The sequence below is a fragment of the Thalia democratica genome, chromosome 5, assembly GCF_965202585.1.
Source record: "Thalia democratica chromosome 5, ktThaDemo2.hap1.1, whole genome shotgun sequence".
Classification (NCBI taxonomy): Eukaryota; Metazoa; Chordata; class Thaliacea; order Salpida; family Salpidae; genus Thalia; species Thalia democratica.
The window spans coordinates 78148094-78169385 of NC_139169.1; the positions used below are offsets into that span (position 1 = coordinate 78148094).

Here is a 21292-nt window from a genome sequence, read left to right on the forward strand (position 1 = left end):
GTGGTAATAAACAAAGATGATTTTTATTTTTTTTGTTTAGTTATAAATCACTGTACAGAAAAAACTGTTATACATTAAACAATATTTTCTTAAATAGTTCTAAACTTTTTAGTTGCAAACAACTTAAAATTTATTTTTTGTTATTAGTGAAAAAAAACTTTTGTTTTTCAGCAATTATATATATTTAATATATGCATTTTAAACAATTTTTTGCAATGATATTTTTCCTTTGTGGTAATAAACAAAAAAATAGGAGTTTTTATTATAAATCACTGTATTCAAATCTTTTTCTCCAAAGTTTAACACATGAAAAAAAACAAGCGAAAAACATTCATTGACGTACTTTGTGGAATAACATTGAACTAAAATGCATACTTAATTCTTTATACGTAAATTTATTAAATCACTGTTTTAGTTGTAAACAACAATATTGCTTAGTATATCTTTTACTTTAAAGAAATAATCTATCCAATTTACAATTATAATCATTCTGTGTTTTAGTTGTTGCATAAATAGTTGTTATCTTTAACTAAACTTTTGAAGAAAAGTTTGAAGTTCTAAAAAATTGCCTATAAACTGAAAAAGTATTGAAACACAACTTTTTGGAGTTAAAAAACTGCTTGGACTTTATAAATAAGAAAAAAGTATAACTTTGTTTTATTTGATACTTATTTCAAAGCTAACAACCGATAAAATAGTTTGGTGTGTTTACAAAATAAAAAAGTTTTTCAATTACTTTTCAATACTATAAATTTCTTTATTATATGCTAGATGCCTGACCATCAAATTCCTTATAATAATTCTTAAAAAACAGCTTAAAAAGCAACAACCCAAAAACTTATATATATAAATATTTGAAAAGAATCAACAAAAAAGCTGTAGGTCTAACTTATACAAACACTTTTTTTCATAACTTTGGAGATATGGCTTATCCCAAACTTTAAAATATAGTATCTTTGAAAATTTTCTTTTAACTCGATTTTTTTTTACTGTCTTTATCTCGTTAATTAGACCTGCAAACACTTTCTATTTGATATTTATATTACTTTTTGAGTTGTGACCCTTTAAACATTTTTTAACAATTTGAATTGTCAAATGACCTAGATGCGGTCAAATTACTTTGGTAGTTAACCAACAAAGTTTTTTTTTAAATTTAACATTAACTTTGAGTGATATATCATAAACTTCTGTTTTATTTTTACCAAATTAACCAGACAATTAATTTATTCTTTTAGTTACCACATAATCATGTAAACGTCAGTTTTTGGTAAATTTCTAAAACTTTGGTTGCAAAGTGTTTCTTAGTATTTTAAAATAACATATATATTTTATTATTATTTGTTGTGAATATTACGAATATCTGATTAAAATTATTATTTTTGGTTTTTTGAGTGACAGTCTTGCAAAATTAAGTTATAAAAAACATTGCACAACTTTTTCAACATTTTTAAATGAAATTATGTGAGATTAAAATCTGGTTTAACATGATTATAAAACCATAATATAATGTATTCTATTACTTTCTCTAAAGTTTCTAAATGTGAAAACTATAACATTAATGCATTTTGGTAAAATAATACTATTTTAAATTATTTTCAGTCTCTTTTTATTTTTTTACACGTAAATTTATTGCTGGAAATTCTTTTAATTTAAAAGTTTACCTAAATCATATTTTAAGTTAAGTAAACTCCCCTTTAATTAACGATTATTTTTAAGCATAACCATCTATTTAGTTTTAAAACACTTGTTTGGTTATTATGAAGCACCTAAACCTATTTCAATGCACCTAAACTTTTAAGTTATGTGTATGGAAAGTTTAAGTTTCAATTGGTTTATAAATTACATATTACTTTTCAAGTTTAATTTGATTAAGATTTTTGACTTGAAACTCTATCTCTACTGAAAAATTGTCAAAAAAGTTGCATCGACTTTATAAACAGTGAAAAAGCATCTACATATAATAACTTTATTTTGTCATATATTGCAAATACAAGTGTTACTACTTACATCCAAGAACCAAAAATAAATAAATAAAATAGTCATGGATTTACAAGTTAAAATACTTTCTAAAATAAGTATTTAATAGAAATAAAATGATTTAATGCTAAATGAGGTCAGGCTTATATTAACTTTTATAATTTGTCAACAAAATTTTCAAAAAAATTATATCAATTTGGCTTGATAACTCATAAACTTCTTTTTTTTATTTTTACCAATTCAACTAAACAAAGTACTTGTTCTTTTAATTATAACAACACCTTATAGATGTCAAAAACTTCAACTTTTGGTGAAACTCTAATTTATTTCTATCAAGTCAAACAAGTTTTAATTCTTGATACTTGGAATAATAGCACTTATTGTTTATTTACCACAATGCCATGTAAACGTCAATCTTAAGTAAAATTTTTTAATTATGGTTGCAAGATGTTTCTTAGTATTTTCAAAACTTATATATTTGTTGTTAAATATTACGAATATCCGATTAAAATTATTTATTTGGTTTGTTACAGTGACAGCCGTGCAAAATTAAAATATAGAAAACATTGCACAATTTCTTACAATGAAATTATGTGGAATTTAAAACCTGTAATACCTTAATTATGAAACCATAACATAGAATTATCATCTTTTGCAAGACTTATTTTTCATTGTAATCTTATAAAAGACTCATTTAAAAAACCAAAAGTAATTGTTTTCCTAGCTCTGAACTTTTTATCTGAGAAAATTTCCACCGATAATTGAAAGTATAATTTAACTAGGAATATATTATTTTAGTTGATAACATCAAACAAGTTATATAATTGCAATATAATTTAAATAAAATACATCTTAGAACACCTAAATATTTAAACAATTTTATCAAGTAAAAACAATGATAAATCACTATGTTGTTTAGAAGTATTTATAATAAATGAAAATACATAAATTTTGTTGTGGTTACAAATTTTCCTTCCTTCAACGAATGTTATGTAAGTTCAAGGTCGTGAAAAATATCTTGAGAAATATCGTAAAAAATTTCAGGGTGAAAAATATGCTTATATGGGAGTTATATAGCTTTTAGTAACTTTTACTTGAATGGATTTAATTTATGTTAGGATAGTGGTTGTATTTTATACAAGGGAAGATTAACTTCAAATAGTGACAAAAGACTAGATACTTTAATAGATAATTTAATTTACTGTTTGCTATTTTCGGGTAGTAATGTAATTATTTAAGTTTAAAAAATATGTTAATAATTCATTTCATATAGGTGCATTTTTAAACTTTGAAAATAAATAAAAAAACGATTAAGTGTAATACTTAAGTGAACAAGTATGTCTATTTTCAAATAAGTTGAATTATTCAAGTGGTATTTTTATAAAAAATATTCTAAACAATTTATACTAATGTGTGCTAAATTAAATGATTTTGGTAATTCATCTACTTATTTTATTATTAATTGCACATTTAGTTTAATAGACAACTAAGGTAAAAATTAATGAGTAATGAAAATTTTTGTTGACGAGAAGTTATACTTTTGTATAAGTTCTAAAATATAAATAATTTATTGTTAGTTGAACTTATTTATCTATTTCATTAATTTTACTCATTTTTATAATATATGTTTAAATGTTTTTCAACTACTTTAACTAGTTTTTTTTTTGAATAAGCTAAAGGAAGCATAAAAACTACACTTAAAAAATTATCCATCACAACATAGTATTTAAATTTAATTGTATTTTAAATCTTCATTTAAATATGTAAATATTAAACATCGATTATTAAAGGCTTGTTTCATCAAATTTTAAACATAATCTCAAAAATACCACATTTTAACAGTAAGTAAATTAAAACCCAACATTTAAAATTAAAATACCAATAAATTTTGTAAGAGCAAATACTTTGTTTTTATATATAATCAATAATTTATAAATGCCATATTTTGACAGCTTTAAACAAAAACAGTAGCTCTCAATATATTCTTTTTAACAACAAACACTTTAGCACACCTTATGCAAACAAATTATCGCACACTTATTATAACTAGTAGAAAACAAGTAATAAGCAAATTTAGAGCTAGCTAAACAAAGTTTGTAAAAAGGAGAAATTATTTGACCACACAGTAGGTAAACTTGAACGTTGCAAACAAAACAAACATTTTGATTGGTCATCATTTCGAATACAAACAGTTTCATTGGTCCACAGTCGTATTAGATGAAAATTGCTTGTTTTATTTTGTAGTGTTGGGTGCAAAAGTTATACAATTAACATAAGTATTAAACAAAAAAACTCAAACTTACAAAATTGAACATTTTGACTTTGTACTAATCAATTGTTTTTTTTATCATTTTCTACACAATCTTTAGTACCATTAATCATAATAAGCGAAGCTATCAAATTTAACTAATTTGAAATCAGCTAAGTTATTGTATGAATTTGAACAATATTGCTTTACAGCTATAGGAGGTTGATTTCTAGTTAATTTTATATTAGCTTCAAACTTACATAACTAACTCTCTAACTTAAATACCAGAAACTTTTTGAATTTATTTAAGCTGAAAAAAGCAACTAGTTAGTAGCTAAGATTGAAAGTTTTTAAGTTATATTAACTTTAAAAAAAAAAGGAAATGACCTTTACTCTATTAAGAGTGATTCAGTGTAAAAATAAATAAAAAATGAAATAGAAAAATATTTACTTATTTTATAATAGTATAAACAAGATATAATGATTTATAATTACTTCAATTTTATACTATACTATCTATTAATAACTTTTTATATAATAAATGAAACGATGGTAACAACGTAATAATTTATTGAAGTATTGCTTTCAAAACGCCGTCAAATTTAGAATGTATAACTAATAAAAAGCATAAAAAGAATGTTTATATTTCAACATAAACTTGTCAAGACATTAATACATAGACTTTTTCTAAATAACTTAAATTATATAAAAACTAGACAAGAACTGCAAAAATTTCCTAGAAAATTTAAGGAACATAAACTTTAGTATAAATAAGAAAAAAGGCTTGTTACAAAAAGTTTAAGCTTTAAAAAAATAATATACATAAAAAGATTTATTAGAAAAGGCTAAACATCCGACTAAAACACATATTTTGCACTAAAAAAAATGGCTAAAAATTTTACTTTTAAAGAATTTTTTAGAGTTTAGAAAATGTGTCAAAAAAAGTTTTACTTTTTTTACACCCAGACTTTTTTACAATTAAGTTCTTAACAGTCACAAAAAAAAAACTCTAATTTATAAAAAATCATCCGGTTAATACTTTTATCAAGGTGAGAATTTTTTGTTAATATTTCAACTCATCTAACAAAAACTTGAAATTTTACAATTCAGTTTTGACGTACTTGGGTTTGAGCAGGTTGATCTTGTTGATGAAGTCGGACTTCTCTATGCACCCCTTGCAGTCCTCGCCCCAGTTGTCCAAAATCTTCCTCAGCTGCTTCACGCGCATCTTCTTCAGATTAACCTTCGACCAGTCGATCTCCTTCTCTGTAAAATTATAATTACTTAAATATTTTAAATAATATATAATATTTTTAATTAAAAAAATTTACAGTTTGGTAAAGCTAATATGCTTCTTTTGCTAATTCTAAGAAATATATCTCTTCTCTGTTATTTTAGTTACTTAACTATGTTTGATTAAATAGTAGTATAATTTGTTTGTGTTTTATTTGACTTCACCGTTAAAATATTTAAAATACTTTTAAATACTTATGAGTAATAAATGAGTAATAAAATTTAAAGTGAGTAAAAAAATGTTAATTGCGTAAAAATATAAGAACATAAAGTGAATACTTACGTATTTACTTACTTCTATGTTGAGTGGGTATTTATATGGATGAGAGGATGTTTATGTTATTTAGACATTCTACTTATAAACAACAAACGAAAACAAGTGCTTGAAATATTTTTGAAGCACAAATTACAAGAAATCAACTAATCATAAAAAAATAAAGCTGTATTTTGTATTATCACGTAAAAAACATGGATACAGATACTTTTTTATTTAAATAAAATTATATTCTATTTATAAGTTAAAATGTTTTAATTTAATAAAACGTACTATGTACTAACTTATTATATTTTGTACTCAGTCTCTATAAACTGAAATGAAAAATTCTGTAGTTTTTTTTAAATTCGAATGTACTAATTTATAGTTTTTTATTTACACTTAAAAATTTAATATATCACTTTTTATTGCTAGAAATTGTGAAAATTTAGTACATTAATTTTTGTAAGTTTTTTTTTGCTACATCAAATTACACAAAACACAAACTGCAGAAAAAAAACTATAAATTTCATTTTTAAGCTTCGGATACACTTTAAGTGACAGCCGTACAAATTACAATTTCACATGAACATATTTTGTAACGTCTTATAAAGTGTATTATGTAAAATTGAGACCAAAAAAAAAAACTCAATAACACTTTCAACTTTCGTCTGAATTAATTCTACAATTCTCAGTTTTATTTTATTCAATTCTTTTATTTTATTTCTACACATATTACTTTTTATACAACTTTTTTTGCACTTGATAATTTAAACTTGACACATATTATTTTTAACTGATTAGCTTTAGAGTTAATTCAATAGCTAAATTAATAATCATAAAATTTATACATAAATTATAATATATACATTACCTCAACTTAAATTTAAACATTTAAATATTGAAATTCAAAACAACGCAAGTACACAACACGTTAGAAAGGCAGTTTTAATTAATTCTAGCAATTCCCTTAAGCATACACGGGGATTAGATAAATGTTTTTCATACACGTATCTTTCTTATAGCTGAAAACTGTTAAAACAAACAGATTTTTACTAAGTCACGTAATTGTATTTGTTATGAAACAACCATAATTCATCAGAGCAAATATTTTAAATCATTCAAAGTCAGTATTTTCATCATACAAACATTTTAAACTAAATCCTTCAAAGTCTGTATTTTTATAACCATAAACTCATGAATGGTCCTAAAAACGAAGAATTTTCGACTAACTTGCGAAATATTTTGTAAAAATAAAATTTTCCAAACAAGTAGCTTATGTAAGCACGGAAAAAGTTAAGTATTCCTCAGAACCGTATAACAAGCTTGTATCAAATGTTGCACAAACTTCTGACACAAGTTATGTAATGCTTATAATAAATCATGGTAAAATAGCAAGCGGTTGTATCATGAGCTTATATGTAAAGTTTTACTTAAAGTAATACTATTACAGTTTCAACCAATCAAACTTGAGACTGTAGATATGACCTTGGTCTAAACTAAAAACTATGAAAATAATAAAAAGCTTTGAATTTGACTAACAACTATTCAAAAATTCATTGCTTAAATTGATATTAAACCATCTTGATGTATTCAAAATATAATCTAAGTATTAATCAAATATAGTTTTTACTAATAATGAATTAGAACAAATTTTAACTAATCGTATTGGACACCTTATGTTTGGGCGTTTTTTTTAATCATTACACGGTCGACACAACTCTAAAATCCTCAGCTAACTCTTAATGAACTTTTTTTTAATTAATTCCAACCTCAACTACCAGTCGTTAAGGTTCTATTTAAAATAGTAATTGAAACTCAAAGTTACTATCATTAATAGCAGTATGAGTTTAGAAATGTCGTTAAAACACAATGTTCAAAAGCAAACACCAACCGTATTTGAGGTCGCAGATCTGGGAATCCCTCTTCTTAAGCTTCTTGCAAACCACATCCACGGGCATGTGGTGGGAGAGGGGCCTCGATACTTCGTTGATCATCGTCGTTGCCGCGTCCTCGGTCGCTCCGATGTAGTAACACTGTAATATTAAATAAAATATCATTTCTGATGGCAGAGTTTGATTTAAATTGTTAGCAGAGATGGCTGCTTAACCAATTTGTTTCAAATTTGTACCTCTATGAATGAATCTATAACAAGTTCATTTTTGTAATAACTCTGAAATTAAATAATTATTTTGAGATAAACATGTACATAAAAGATCGCCGATGTTGTAAAACTCTTTAAGTGAAAGAGAAAAGAGTCCGTAAAACTGTTTGAATGCAATAATTGGTGAATAAAAAATTTATCTTGCAGCTGTTTGAAAAGTATTGGTAAATAAAAGTTTGATGTAGTAAAATAAACAAAAGTAAGTTTAATTTTATGCAGCAGCACTGACTGTATTAGACGAAAATGCACTAATAAAAACTTTTATGTAGTAACACTGTGTTAAAATATAATTCATATAAATCATAATATATTAAAAACAATTAATGCAGTAACATTGTTGAAAGAACTTGATTTATAACTGTTAGCAGAGTCAAAATTTTGTGGCTAATTGTGAACTTGCTTTCAAAGTGATATAAATTTTCAAGTCATAAACAAAACTTTCTCAAGTTTCTTTTCAACTTTTAAATCATCAAACTAGACAACGTTGATTTTAGTGTAGACTCACTAGGCACTCACATCAGCCTTACTTACAAAAACTTTATGGCAACTATGACTGGAAGTTATATCAAGTAATTGGTGAACATTACTAAAGCGGGTGAAAATGTTAATTACAATGAAGTATACTGCAAAAACCAGTATGAATCAATATTTTTCAGCAGCTTTTCAATAAAAATTGAAATAACTTCCTATTCAGACTCATGACTTTTTAAATTGACATTTAAAATATTTAGCAGCTGTGTTTTGAAACAATTGAATAAATCTTTTATTACTGCCTCGAACATTTATTAAAAATTTTGCTAAAAATAAACTTTGCGCATTTGAAAATTTATAATTTCACACAAAATAAAAACATTCATTTTTAACGACTGTTTTAAAAGTAAAACTACTTTTGCTAAAAATATATTTTTTAACATGATAATAAAAACTTTATAACGATTATCAAAAGAAAATATCATAATAACCTTTAAAAAAATAAATCAAACATTATTTTCTTTCTTTGATGATCAAAGTAAAGTTTTTGTTAACATCCTCAAAAAACACTTTCAAGCATTTTTCAGCATGACTTCTAATTAAACCTTTCAACTTTTTTTTTTTAAATAATATTTTTAGAACTTATGACAAGTTGAACTTTAACAACTAAAACTTTTTTTGATGACACAAGTATTCTTACAGCTATATATTTTTCAACTTCATGACATTTTTTTTATTTAATAAATGAAAACAAGTTTTATGACACAAAAAATATGCTGGCAATCTATAGCAAAACCAAATACATATTTTCAAATCATGGTTAAAAACTTACAAATCTGTTGTCTTTTCCCTTGGCGGTCTTGCACTGTTTCTTCAAGAACGCTTTGATGTTGCTTTCTCCTTCGACATTTTCCTCCTTCATGGCCGACACCATCTTGCCAAGAAACTTCTCACAAACTTCATAAATTCAATATTTTTAAAATAATAATATTTTAAAACTTAAAGAATATTGAATTTAATTCCACACGTGTATTGATAAACCTATGAGTATCCAACGCAGACTTCATAAATATTGTTATTTTAAAGGAACATGTTATTGGGTACTTCGTTTAATGATTTTATAATGATTGTCGTTTATAAGGATAAACTTTATTAAACTAAATATATTACTAAATTGTCAAGAAACTGTAAAAATATGTATTGTTTATTTAAGTACTTTGTATAAGAAAATATTTAATCAATTTTTGCCAATAAATATGTTATTAATTAGCTTGTTCAATAATCAGATGATGGTTTGTGGCTTTGTTTATAAGAACAAGAATGAATTGTTTAAATTCACTAAACATTAACTAGTACTTCTCAAGTAATAGAGGGAAATTTTAATATATTTTGAACATACTTAAACTTTTAAGAATAGGTATATGGTATGTGGAACAACTTAATACATAATAGAAAGCAAGGAACACATAAATGTTCAAGTTGTCAAAGTAGGATATTTTTTTCAAATAATAATTTATAAATGATTTTATTGCAGGTATTAACAAAGACAAGTCATTTAAAAAAATTGCAAAAAATATTTAAAACCCAAAACTAACCAAATAAAGAACAATTGAAGTATTAGGGATATAAAGCAGGGATATAACTTAAAGTATACTTTACTTTTCCTAACAAAAAACCGCTAAACAGCGGATACCAAACGTCAATTATTTTTCAAATAAAAATTCAACTTTATTTGTTTTTGAAACAAATAAATCCACTTAAATGCTTGAAATCAATTAAAACCTCAAAACATCAAAATATCCGAATACATTCAGGAAAAAAACCTGTATGACTTGTTATGCAGGATTAATCCTTTTAAGGAGCAATTAGTGATTATACTTTACAAATTAATACTTTTATTTGAAAAAATTTACAAAATAAAAAAATTATGGGGATTTATTTCAAATTATAAACCTCAAAAACTTTTTTTACAAATTTTATTAACATAAAGCAACTGATTTTTTCTTCTAAAAAACTTTGTATGATACATTTACAAAAGATATATACAACAATTATAATTTATGTGAAACAGTCAAATTATATTGTATTTTTAAAAATAATTTTATTAAATAAAAACACAACTAACCTTCGCATTCTTGAGCAGAAACTTGACTCAAGGCAACAAGCAGGAATCCCAACAAGATATAACTTTTCATTTTATTTTAGTATTCTAAAAACAAAAGCGAAATTACGAGTCAGAATTATTTATTTGCAGCAAGTTTATCATACAGCACTTGATTTGAAAAAAAATTGCAAAAATCCACCGAAAAAGATTAATTGAAATTAGGACGTATGTGTCAGCAAAAAAAAGCAAAATATTTACAAGCTACTAAAGTTTATTTGCAAATCAACTGAATAATAGTCACCAAACTTAAAATCAGAAACTTTTCTGAAATATTGTTTCAGTTTATATTTCAATATTTTTGATGAGAACAGTTTTAAAGTAATATTAATTAATGCATCTTTATTAATTCAATTTACAAAACTTTTATTTAATTTTATATGGTTGAGATTATATGTTACTTGTCTTGATTAATGAAATTGTTACTGCTTCAAATACATTTATAAGTTTAAACAACTTGGTTTAATTACATTATACCTGCCTAGCTAAATGAATATTATAAAATTAGGTCATATATACAGGGTTGCCACTCATTTTTTTTCCAGGTTTTCCAAATTTCTTCCAGGTTTTTAAAAGTAAATTTTTGAGTCGATTTTTAGTTTAAAGTTAAACTTAAGGTAAGAAAACTGTGTCAAATAGTATAAAAACATAAAAAGATACTGTAAAGCTTCTTTATTTTTTTTTTTGATTATTACAAAAATGCAATAGATTTTTTGTGTCAAATCGAAATTTTTCTACTGAACTGTTAAAAATTCCAGGTTTTTTCAAAATTTCTCTAATTCCAGGTTTTTCCAGGATGTTTTGCCTAAATTGTCAAATTCCAGGTTTTTCCTGGTTACCAGGTAAAGTGGCAACCCTGTATATATTTAAATTTCATTATATTATAACCAATAATAAATATTGTGTATTCTACTTTGTCATTAAACTTTGGGATTATTTAATAATTAAATTTCATTAGTAAAATTATCAAAATGATAAATCAAGGACGGTCAACTAATTTAGAGCTTTTAAGAAAACAGCTGGACTTTCTGTGTTAGTTATTATAATAAAGCATTGCATATGTGAACTTAAAATACCAAGTTTTGAAAACTAAGGAATCATTAAAAACTTAAGATTGAGTAGGATCAAACTTGATAAATGAAAAAAATACAATTGCTCAGTCAGTTTAAAAATTATGCATACTAATTATTAAACAACTTGTCAAACATAAAAGGGCTTTACAATTTTAAAATTATCACTTGTAAACTATTCAGTTAAGAACTTAAATTTAGATAAATTTTAGAGTAGAAAATCTTAATAAATTTGATAACTTCTTAATAAACTGTAAATCAGATTTATAAATGACACACATTGTTGAACTTGAGCTTTTAATACCACATAAATACTCTTTATATTAGTTAGTAGTAATTGTGAACTTGAAATTATAGAGAGGTAAATCTAAGGAGGAATCTTTTCTTAAGCTTGCATAAACAAACCTTAATATTATTTATACTGTTTGGACATTTACATGTTAAGAAATTATCATAGTTATTTAAGCATAACAAAAATATAAAACTAAAAAAATTTATAATTATATCTTTAAAATTATCTGATGGAAACTTAGGAATTAAGTTTGGAAAACTATGTTACAAAAACAAAGAAATTGATAAAACTGAGAGTACTTTTTTGCTTGACACTGTTAACTATTATTAATATGTAGAAGTTAAAATAGCTTATTGTGTATTTACAACAAAATTATGTTACATACAACATGTAACACTTTGTTACAAAAAATAGTACAAAATGATTATAAGCACAAAAATAATCAGCAAAAGTACTTTTCTGTACAATCAAACCGTAGCTACCAAACTCAAATTAAATTGCTTTAAAAAAAAAGGAAAATTAGAAAACAAAAGCACTCAGGTGTTTAAAAAGTTTCAAAAAAGTCTATTACTGGGCTTTTGATTGCAAGTGGACTTTTCTTTCATGGACGGGCTGCACCGGACGGTAATTATCAACCAGCGGCTTACCAGCAGGGTTCATCAGACACCTGAACACTTCCAGCTGATTCTGTGAGATGCCGACCTCATCAAGCAAGTTGATCCACATGACGCTCTCGCTCAGTGGTGGCGTGGTCAGGGAGCCCTCGTAGTGGGAAAAGTGCTGCTTGTCTGCAGGCATCATGTCCTCTATGTTGAAGTCACCGTTGAAATTGGTGGAGGTGTCGGGGTACTTTACTTGTTTGAGCATTTCAATGACAGGCTGGTAGCCTGGGTTGTCACTTTCTTGCACTTTGATGAAGACGCCAACAACGCAGAGGCCGTCACCGTGGCTCAAAGCATTCATAAAGTTTCCGTACTTTTTGTTGTAGTAGACGCAGTGTAACTCGCATGGGTAAGCCTCCCCGTTCAAAAGATGCTCTGAGCCCACAGTGTCATTGGCGCCCCAGTGAAAATGAAACTGCTCCAACGCGTAGGTGTCACCTTTCAGCAACGGTCCTCCGCTTAGCTCTGATCTGCTTTTGCACTGGTACTTAACTCCCATGCCACCATTTGACAAGGACTCCAAGTCTTTTTTGTCTGTTTTCAGCACTAGAGGGGCAAATGAAGCTTGCTGGCAGTCAGATATTTTGATGTCAATGGGGGACTGTCTTGACCCGCAACCGCAAGGAAACTGCTTGCTCCAATCATGGACCACACTCATGTTTGTGTTCAGCCTCTCGAAGTACCCCCACTTCACAGCTTCCAGCTTGTGCTTGGGAAACTTTTCATCGTGGAGCTTGCAAGACTCAATTATTTGCTCAATCATTTCTGCCTCATGCCCGTTTGTCATGTCCTCATCTTCAAAATGGTCGTTTTCATATTCCTGGTCAACAATGTCTTGAAACTCCTGCTCCGCCATGATCTTGTCCTCTTGAACGTCAATTGATTCTGAAATTTTAAAAACTAAATTTAAGTTGTTATAGGGAAAAAAAAGAGAAAAAGTGTGTGTGACTGAATTGATTGAAAAAAAAGTGTATTAGAGTAAATTGATTAAATTTAGCAGCGAAACCACAATAATTGCTAATTGATGTGAAACCACAATGACATTATCTATGAAATTTAAGTTTTGCTTTAAAACTTTTGCTTGTCAAAAATGTACACTGATGTCATATAAAATTGCATTAATTTAATCAAATCTAAATGTATCAAAATATTTTTATAACTTTTTTTAATTATTATTTCACTATAAGAACTTCTTTTATTGTAACTGTTTTAACTTTTGAAGTTTAATTTGAGAAAATTGGAGAAAAAATGAAAATATAATTGATTCAAAGCAGTAGAATTCATAAAAAATTCTAATTTACTCAATCTTTAAGCCCATAAATAAAAACCTGGGTAGACTAGGGATAAAAACTTTTAAAAGAGAATTAACTTGTTTAAAAAGGTTATTTTTTTTTAGCCCCAAAACAGTTTTATAAGTAATATAGATGAACTAAAGTTCTTATAATGTAGATTTATTATAATATTTTAATTTAGTTTTAACTCTTAACATATTAGAGGTACAAGTTAATTTAACCCAAAAAAATAAAACTAAGCTTTTGTTTTAAGCTTGTTATACTAAGGGCATAGAGGGGTAAATCACCTTTTTCAAAATTTTGTTTAAAAGCTATTAATAAATTAAATAAAAATCTTCTAGAATTTTTATTTTCTACAGAAAATAACCTTATGTTTTTGCTATAAGACTTCATGTTGCAATTGAAGGTTAACTAAAAAAAAGTATTTGAGTTGTAGTCAAACTAAGTTGCAAAAAACTTGAGACAAACAAAGTCATCATGTTTTATTCTTAAAATTTAAACCACCCTGCTTTAGGTATGTGGCAACTCTGTATAGTGTGGGCTATCAGTTTGAATTAATTTAATTTAGTGGTTACATTATTATAGATTTTTGGACAATTTTAGGTATAAAATTTCAATGAATTATGTCTTTTTTGAGATTTCAACTTTATATTATCATTGACTAATTATGACATTTCTACTACAAAAACTTTTTCACTACTAAATTACTATATATGACATTAAACGTTTTTCAAACCTTTCATTTTAGCTTGTAAGTTACAATTTTTTACTGATAAAATGTATATAAAAACTAGCATAGCTAAATATTGGCATTCATCTTAATCAATACAAAATAGTCAAAAAAATGTAAATATTTTAAAGGAATTAGTTTATTTATTGAAGATGAATCTTAATAAATTATTTTTTAAATATATTAAGAGTATAGGGGGAGTCCAACTTTTTTTTTCACTAAAAATAACATATGATCTTTTATATGAAAGCTGGAGGTACAATCTAGAAGCCAGTTTTTAAAGAATTAAAAATCTTATTTAACTTTTAAAATATTGTAATTTTTAAAAAAATTTTCTATACAAATGTATGGACCACAAATTTTTCAAGGTCAATTTTCTCAGAAATATAAAAAATTACTAAAAATCTTTCTTCCTCATTTTTTGAGCTAGAGACCTCAAATTTTCAGGAAACATTCTTTTTTTAGTTTATAAGACTTTAAATGTTGGAATTTTAAAAATATTGAAAAAAAAAATTTTAGATAAAGAAAACAAAAAAAATAGGTGGTTATTTTTTAATAAAAACTTTTTTTTTTTAATGAAATAAATTCTTGCATTTAATCTTTTTAAAATTTAATAATACACTTTCTGTGAAAATTTGAAGAAAATTGGTTGAAAAATGAAGGAGGAGATATATTTATATAGAAATGGTCTTTTTTTAAGTTTTTAGTTACCGCCTTCCATACGGAACCTATTAAGATCACCAACTTTGATCGCCCATATCTCAAAAAAAAAGTTTGAATTTTTTCAAGTGGTTAAAAATGTCTGATAGCTCAGATGAAACTCTAAAATATAAGACCAACTTGTAAAAATCAAGGTGGACCCCCCCCCTATGCCCTTAAATACCAAAATCAGAAATGCAGAAATGCATGAAAGAATATGCTTGTATTATAATTAAATCAAACTATGGTTATCTAAGTCCACATTAAAATAATAAGAACAGGGTTGCCACTAGTTTTTTTTTTTTTAATTTCCAGGATTTCAAAATTTTCTCCAGATTTCTATAAGTACACATTTTTGTGTCTATTTTTAGTTTAAAGTTAAATTTGAGATAAAAATAAACCATATTAAGTAGTACAAAAACATTGAAAAGATACTGTAAAGCTACTTCAAATGTGTTTTTAATATAAAAAATTGATATTGACAAAAATTGTTTATCTATATGGTAAATTTTTTGCGTCAACTAAAAATTATTCTACTTGACATATAAAAATTGTTTAAAATTCCAGGTTTTTTGGTGATTTTTGTTCAAAATTCCAGATTTTTCCAGTTTATTTTCACAATTTATGTTTTTCCAGGTTTTATTTGCCTAAATTGTTAAATTCCAGGTTTTTACAGGTTTCCAGGTAAAGTGGCAACCCTGTAAGGAGAAATAGTTTTGTGAATAGGAATCTGCTTTAATATACCTTATTTCAACCTATTAAAATCAAATCATTTTTCAACTGCTAATTTACATACATGCAAAATATAAAGTTAAACCAAAGACTAATATCTAGAAGAGAAAAACCAGATGTTTTTATAAATAAAACTTAAATAATCATGATACTTTCTTAACCATGTTCTTTGGGAAGACATATCATAAAAAAAAGATGTAAAAAAAACTGTTTTACTAGTTAAACACCTTATTTTTTTTTTTTAATTTAACCAATTTTGAAATAATAATAAAATAATTAGAATAATATATAAACAACTCACTTGGTATGGGGACATAGTCTTTCATGTTGATTGGTATTTATATAGAAATTTATAACAAAATAATTATGCTTTCAAAACAAAGGCTTAACTTATTATGTCAAGTTTGATCAAAACTGTCAATTAAAATCCTGTACTTATACTAAACTACACTTAGATTTTCTCTCAAGAAACTAATGTACCTTGAGGCTAAAGCCGTGACGTAGCCACAAAGAGCCGGTCATGTTGATATGTGGCTAGCAATAAATTTTACTTGTGGCCACAACAAATACCAGAATGTCTCAAGGCAAAACCTTTATTTTAAGATGTGTGAGTTGTAATTTTAGCAGTAAACAACAACACTTACAATTTTAGACGAATTTGGCTTCTTTAGTAGTGACTTGTCCTTTCTGCAAATTTGAATGCAACTCGTCTGTTTCTGATTGGCTTATATAAGACCGGCGTGCAAGCAACAGCTCTTGCATTATTTTATGGTCTTTAAAGTTTCATAACAAAATTTTGAATGTTGATTTTTAGAAATATTAAAATGTTTAATGTTTGGTTAAAACAAAAAATTAAAAAATTTAAGTTTTTATTTTAGAAAACCTAAAGTTCTTGTTACAAAAAGGTTATTTAAACTACTGTGACTTTATATATTGTACTTAATTATTTTTAACTATTTAAAAAAATACCTAACTTTAAAAGACATTTTTGAAACCAATTGATCTTAGACAGAAGCACAGATGCAAGATTTTAACCAGCTGGTAGCCACACATATCAAAATAAACAAAAGTTTAGCGTTGGGACAACTCTGAAAATCAAATAAATAAAGATTTGAAGCGGCCACGTCGAAATGTTTAATATCACCAAACCTATACTATTTTAGCTGGTTATCAAAATTTTGTTAAGTAATTAACTTAAACGTTATATAAATTTGCTTGTTGTAAGTATGTGTGTTTGCTATTAATATTTTTATGTTTTTTTTATTTAGTTTCGAAATACTTAATATCTGAAACTTTAAATAAATTAAAATTTATGACGAAGAAGACTTTGTGCTTATTTGTTTTTATTTAATTTGTCTACCGTTTACTTTTTCTGGGTAAATAAAGCTTTTGTTGAATATACTTTATTTTTGTTATTAATAAAGTTGTTTATATAAATTAAAGTACAATTAACAACATACATAACGTATATTCGACTACAATAAATTATTAAAAGATTTAAAAGCTTTGTTCGCCCAATATAAGCTTTATTTAGAAACGTAAAAAAAAACCTTAGTTAAATGTCACAAATTATTCTATCATTAAGTAAAGTTATTTAAGTTTTAAGTACTAAGAAGAAATTTTATTTACATATATTTAACCTGTATTGCTGTTTTTATGTTGTAAAATAAATCGATAACCTTTAATTTATATTAAATTATCAAAAACAGAAAAAAAAATAGTGTTGAGACTTAGTTTTAAATGTTTAGTAAAAACTTTTAGAAACGTTTTACATAGTTAAAATTTAGTTATAGTAAGTTTTGTAAAAACTTTCAAATACAATACTAAAACTTTATTACAAATTAGTTTTGTTTTCACTAGTATATTAGCATTTCATATCTATAGGTTTTTTTTAAGATTATTCTTTAAGATTACCATTTTGAATTAAGTTCAGGATACTTAGAAACTTTTTTTAGCATGTAAATGTAAAAAACTAGTTATAGATGTTTTTACTTTGGCAAAAAATAAAGTGTTTAAATTAAGCCTAGATAACTGTTTCAAGCAAGCTTAAGTTAAAAAATATCTTCTTTTTTTTTGACGAAATCAAAGAAAAAATTCTTTATTTTTAATGTTTTCAAATGGTGCTTGCTTTCTATTATTACAGTTTTAGACTTAGACAAGTAATCAAAAAAAAAGTATATTTTAAAATAGAAAGAAATATGTTGTTGTTAATATCATTATGGTTAAAATTATTATTGTTTTTTTTTTCTTTGTGTTTATTAAAAGCATAAGTTTTACAGTTTGTATTTATCTTTATATTTTCTATAAAAGTTAACTTCAGTTCTTGTAAAAATCATTTATTTAAAAGTCTTAAAAAATTTTTACAATAGTTTATTTTACAAATGTAAAATTGGTTTTACTGTTTAAGTTAGATTATTAAATTAAATGAAAATCTCCATTCAGCACAAAATGCTTATAAAATATTTTTGTGCAAACATTTCTGCGTATTACATTTTACTTTCTTTAAAGAAGTTGTAACCTATAATTCAAGTATTTACACGTCTGTTATTAGTTTTGTTTATCTTCTTTTAAAATTTAATTTAAGTTGTTTTTATTTTTTAGTTCTTATGTTACTAAACAAGATACATAGTACATTATTAAAAACAAAATTCAGTTAGTTTTCGTTTATTTTTAATTTCTTTCATTTTTTATTTCGTTTAACTGATTTTTTTATTACTAATAATAACAAATATTTAAATTATAAAAAAAAAACTATGTATAACAACTCTTAAGAAACTTTATAAGCATGTGGTGTACGACTCGATAACCGAAAGGTTTATTTGTACACCAAGTCTTTTGACCAAACTTTTAGAGCGCTTTTTTTTATCGTTTAATAAGCAATATTATAAGTAAATACTTATAAAAGTGTTTTTATAGTTTTTGTTTTAGACTAGTATATTTTTTTAGGCGGTATATTTATAAGAACGAAAGAGAAAAACCTTATAATGTCTTAACTTAACAGTTATAAGGTATTTTTAAACAAATCTAGGTTTAAAACCTGTTAAAACCTGGAAGGTTCAACTATTTTTATATGTCAAATAATGAAATTGAGATAAAATAAAAATGCTGTAAACAAGACTTTTTAATCACCCTTTAGATTTTTTATTATGTAGCACATTTAAAGTGGCAACACAATATGATTTTATCATTTTCATCCTATTGAAAACATCTTTTACCTTAAGTTTAATTTTTACTAAAAAGGGGAAAACAACTTAAACTCTGAAAAATTTTGACAAAAGTCAGAAAAGTTGGAAGTAAAAATGTACTTTTCTTTGTGCTGAGTGTAACGCTTTTTTATGTCAATACTTTCTCATACTGAACGGTTTTCTGATAAAAATGCTGCTAATAACCTATAAATCTATAAAAAGAAATAAATGTATACATAAATCATATAGTCTAGCACGAGGCTGCAATAATGGCAGCTTATTTTATTAAGTTTTTAATTAACACAACGTTCAAACTTTAGTTAGCTGTTTTTTATCTGCGTTTATAATTTGACAGGCTAATACAGTTTATTTCGCTTAGTAATAGTAAATAAAATTTGATGTTAAGTCAGGGGTCGGTAAGCATTTGGTGGTCGCGGACAAAATTTTAAAAATAAAAATATTGAGGTTCGTATTTGTAGTTTTAGTTTTTGCTTTATTTTTAAAGTTCAAAATGACTTGTGTAAGTTTCAAATCTCCCGTAAATTTTACCTAAGTCCTTTTTTTATGTTTGATCGACACTTCGAAACTCAGCATGTCTAGTGTAAGTTTTTATTTCATTCGCCGGCCACAATTATATGCTCGCGGGCCGCAGTTAGTTTATTAATCGTGTAAATGTCGATGCTGCCAACTAGTTTATGATTGAAAATTTTCTATTTTGTTTTAATTTGACTTTTTTTATATTGTTCTCCGTTGCAGAAGTGTTAGCGTTTTTCGATACGTGTTGAAAATTGTTAAATTCACATTTTACTTTTTATCAAATTTTCTCTGAATCAGTACTAACAACATTTTTGAATTATCTCCAGTAATAATAATTTCCGGATTTACGTTTTAACATTCTGGAATGCCAATATTCTTTTCTACAGTCGAATTTTCATTCGAAACAATTCTGCTATCTTCAGTGGAAACTCATTTGTTGAATTTCAGCTTTTAAATTTTTTGAATGAATTTCCCAGTAACTCATCATCATTTTCAATACACTTTTTCTTTCTCTTAAGAACACACGTCTTTCCTCCAGCTCATCTAGCTACGTTATATTTTTTCAAGTGAACTTCTAGATGGAATAATTCTTTTAAGAACTTTCACACCTTAAACTGTGTTTCGAAGAATTTATTTCTAGCCATCAGGTTTCTGCTTGTTTATTTGTGTTATTTTTGTCACAATTTTTTACTAACTATTTTAATTTTCAATCTTTTTTGCTAAATCATTATAATATTTTTTACTCACATACCAGTTATTCAGATCATTACAGCCACATTTTTATTTGTTTTCAAACTTAATCATTGCTCAACAGGATTTATTATTTTTTTAAACTAGTTTTGCTACAATGGAATTGTAGATATTTTGAAAAGTTATGCACATAGTTATTTTAGTAAAATTGCTAATCATTGTTTTTCCAAGTGCTAAAAATGTGAAGTAATTATAAAACTGGTTACTTAAAACAAGCTATAAAAAAGATGACTAATAATTTCAAAACTAATCTGTTAATTTTTTTTTTAATTAATCTGTTTGTTAATTCAAACTCTTAACACTTTAACTGATTTTCAGCCATCTAAAATTAACAAATAAGTAAAAAGTCATATAACTATTAAGATTTCAATGTGTTTATATATTCTTCCTCTATTAATTACGGTTTTTACAAAATATGTTTTAAAACTATCAGTTTACTAAAAATAAAAAAATATGGTTTTTTAGACGTTAAAAGATATCCAAGTGGTGTGCGATTCGATAATCAAAAGGTTTTTTGTACACCAGGTCCTAGGACCAAATATTTTGAGAGTTTTTTTGTCGTTTAATATTCAATAATAATATGCTATAAGCAAATGATGTTAATTTATAAAACGTATCAGTTAAAAAATGTATTTTAATATTTATTTGTTTGTATACTAAATATATATGCTATCCGTTTTTTTCTTTATTGTTTTTAGGTGTATTTTTATAACTCTAAGTTTAGACAAAGTTCTAGTCTCCAAGAATTTACATAAATTCAATTATAAATTAGGTTA

At 25.4% G+C, this 21292-nt stretch overlaps 2 protein-coding genes across 3 annotated transcripts; both read right to left on the reverse strand.

The window, feature by feature from the left end:
- Window positions 1-4790: 4790 nt before the first annotated feature.
- Window positions 4791-10617, reverse strand: LOC145837184 (mesencephalic astrocyte-derived neurotrophic factor-like). The gene is made up of 4 exons (XM_082944951.1): window positions 10532-10617; window positions 9239-9363; window positions 7666-7807; window positions 4791-5491 (listed from the first exon to the last, which is right to left on the reverse strand). The coding sequence occupies exons 1-4, from the start codon at window positions 10599-10601 to the stop codon at window positions 5325-5327; spliced, it is 504 nt and encodes a 167-aa protein (XP_082801077.1). The 5' UTR covers window positions 10602-10617; the 3' UTR covers window positions 4791-5324.
- A 2-nt stretch (window positions 10618-10619) lies between these two features.
- LOC145835865 (carbonic anhydrase-like) lies at window positions 10620-16785 on the reverse strand. Of its 2 annotated transcripts, none has more exons than XM_082943607.1 (2): window positions 16689-16785; window positions 10620-13476 (listed from the first exon to the last, which is right to left on the reverse strand). In XM_082943607.1, exon 2 carries the CDS (start codon window positions 13445-13447, stop codon window positions 12497-12499), a length of 951 nt encoding a protein of 316 aa, XP_082799733.1. In that variant the 5' UTR covers window positions 13448-13476; window positions 16689-16785; the 3' UTR covers window positions 10620-12496. The 2 variants fall into 2 exon arrangements, with proteins under 2 accessions (XP_082799733.1, XP_082799732.1); XM_082943606.1 differs by lacking the exon at window positions 16689-16785 and adding an exon at window positions 16346-16625.
- Between the last annotated feature and the right edge of the window lie 4507 nt (window positions 16786-21292).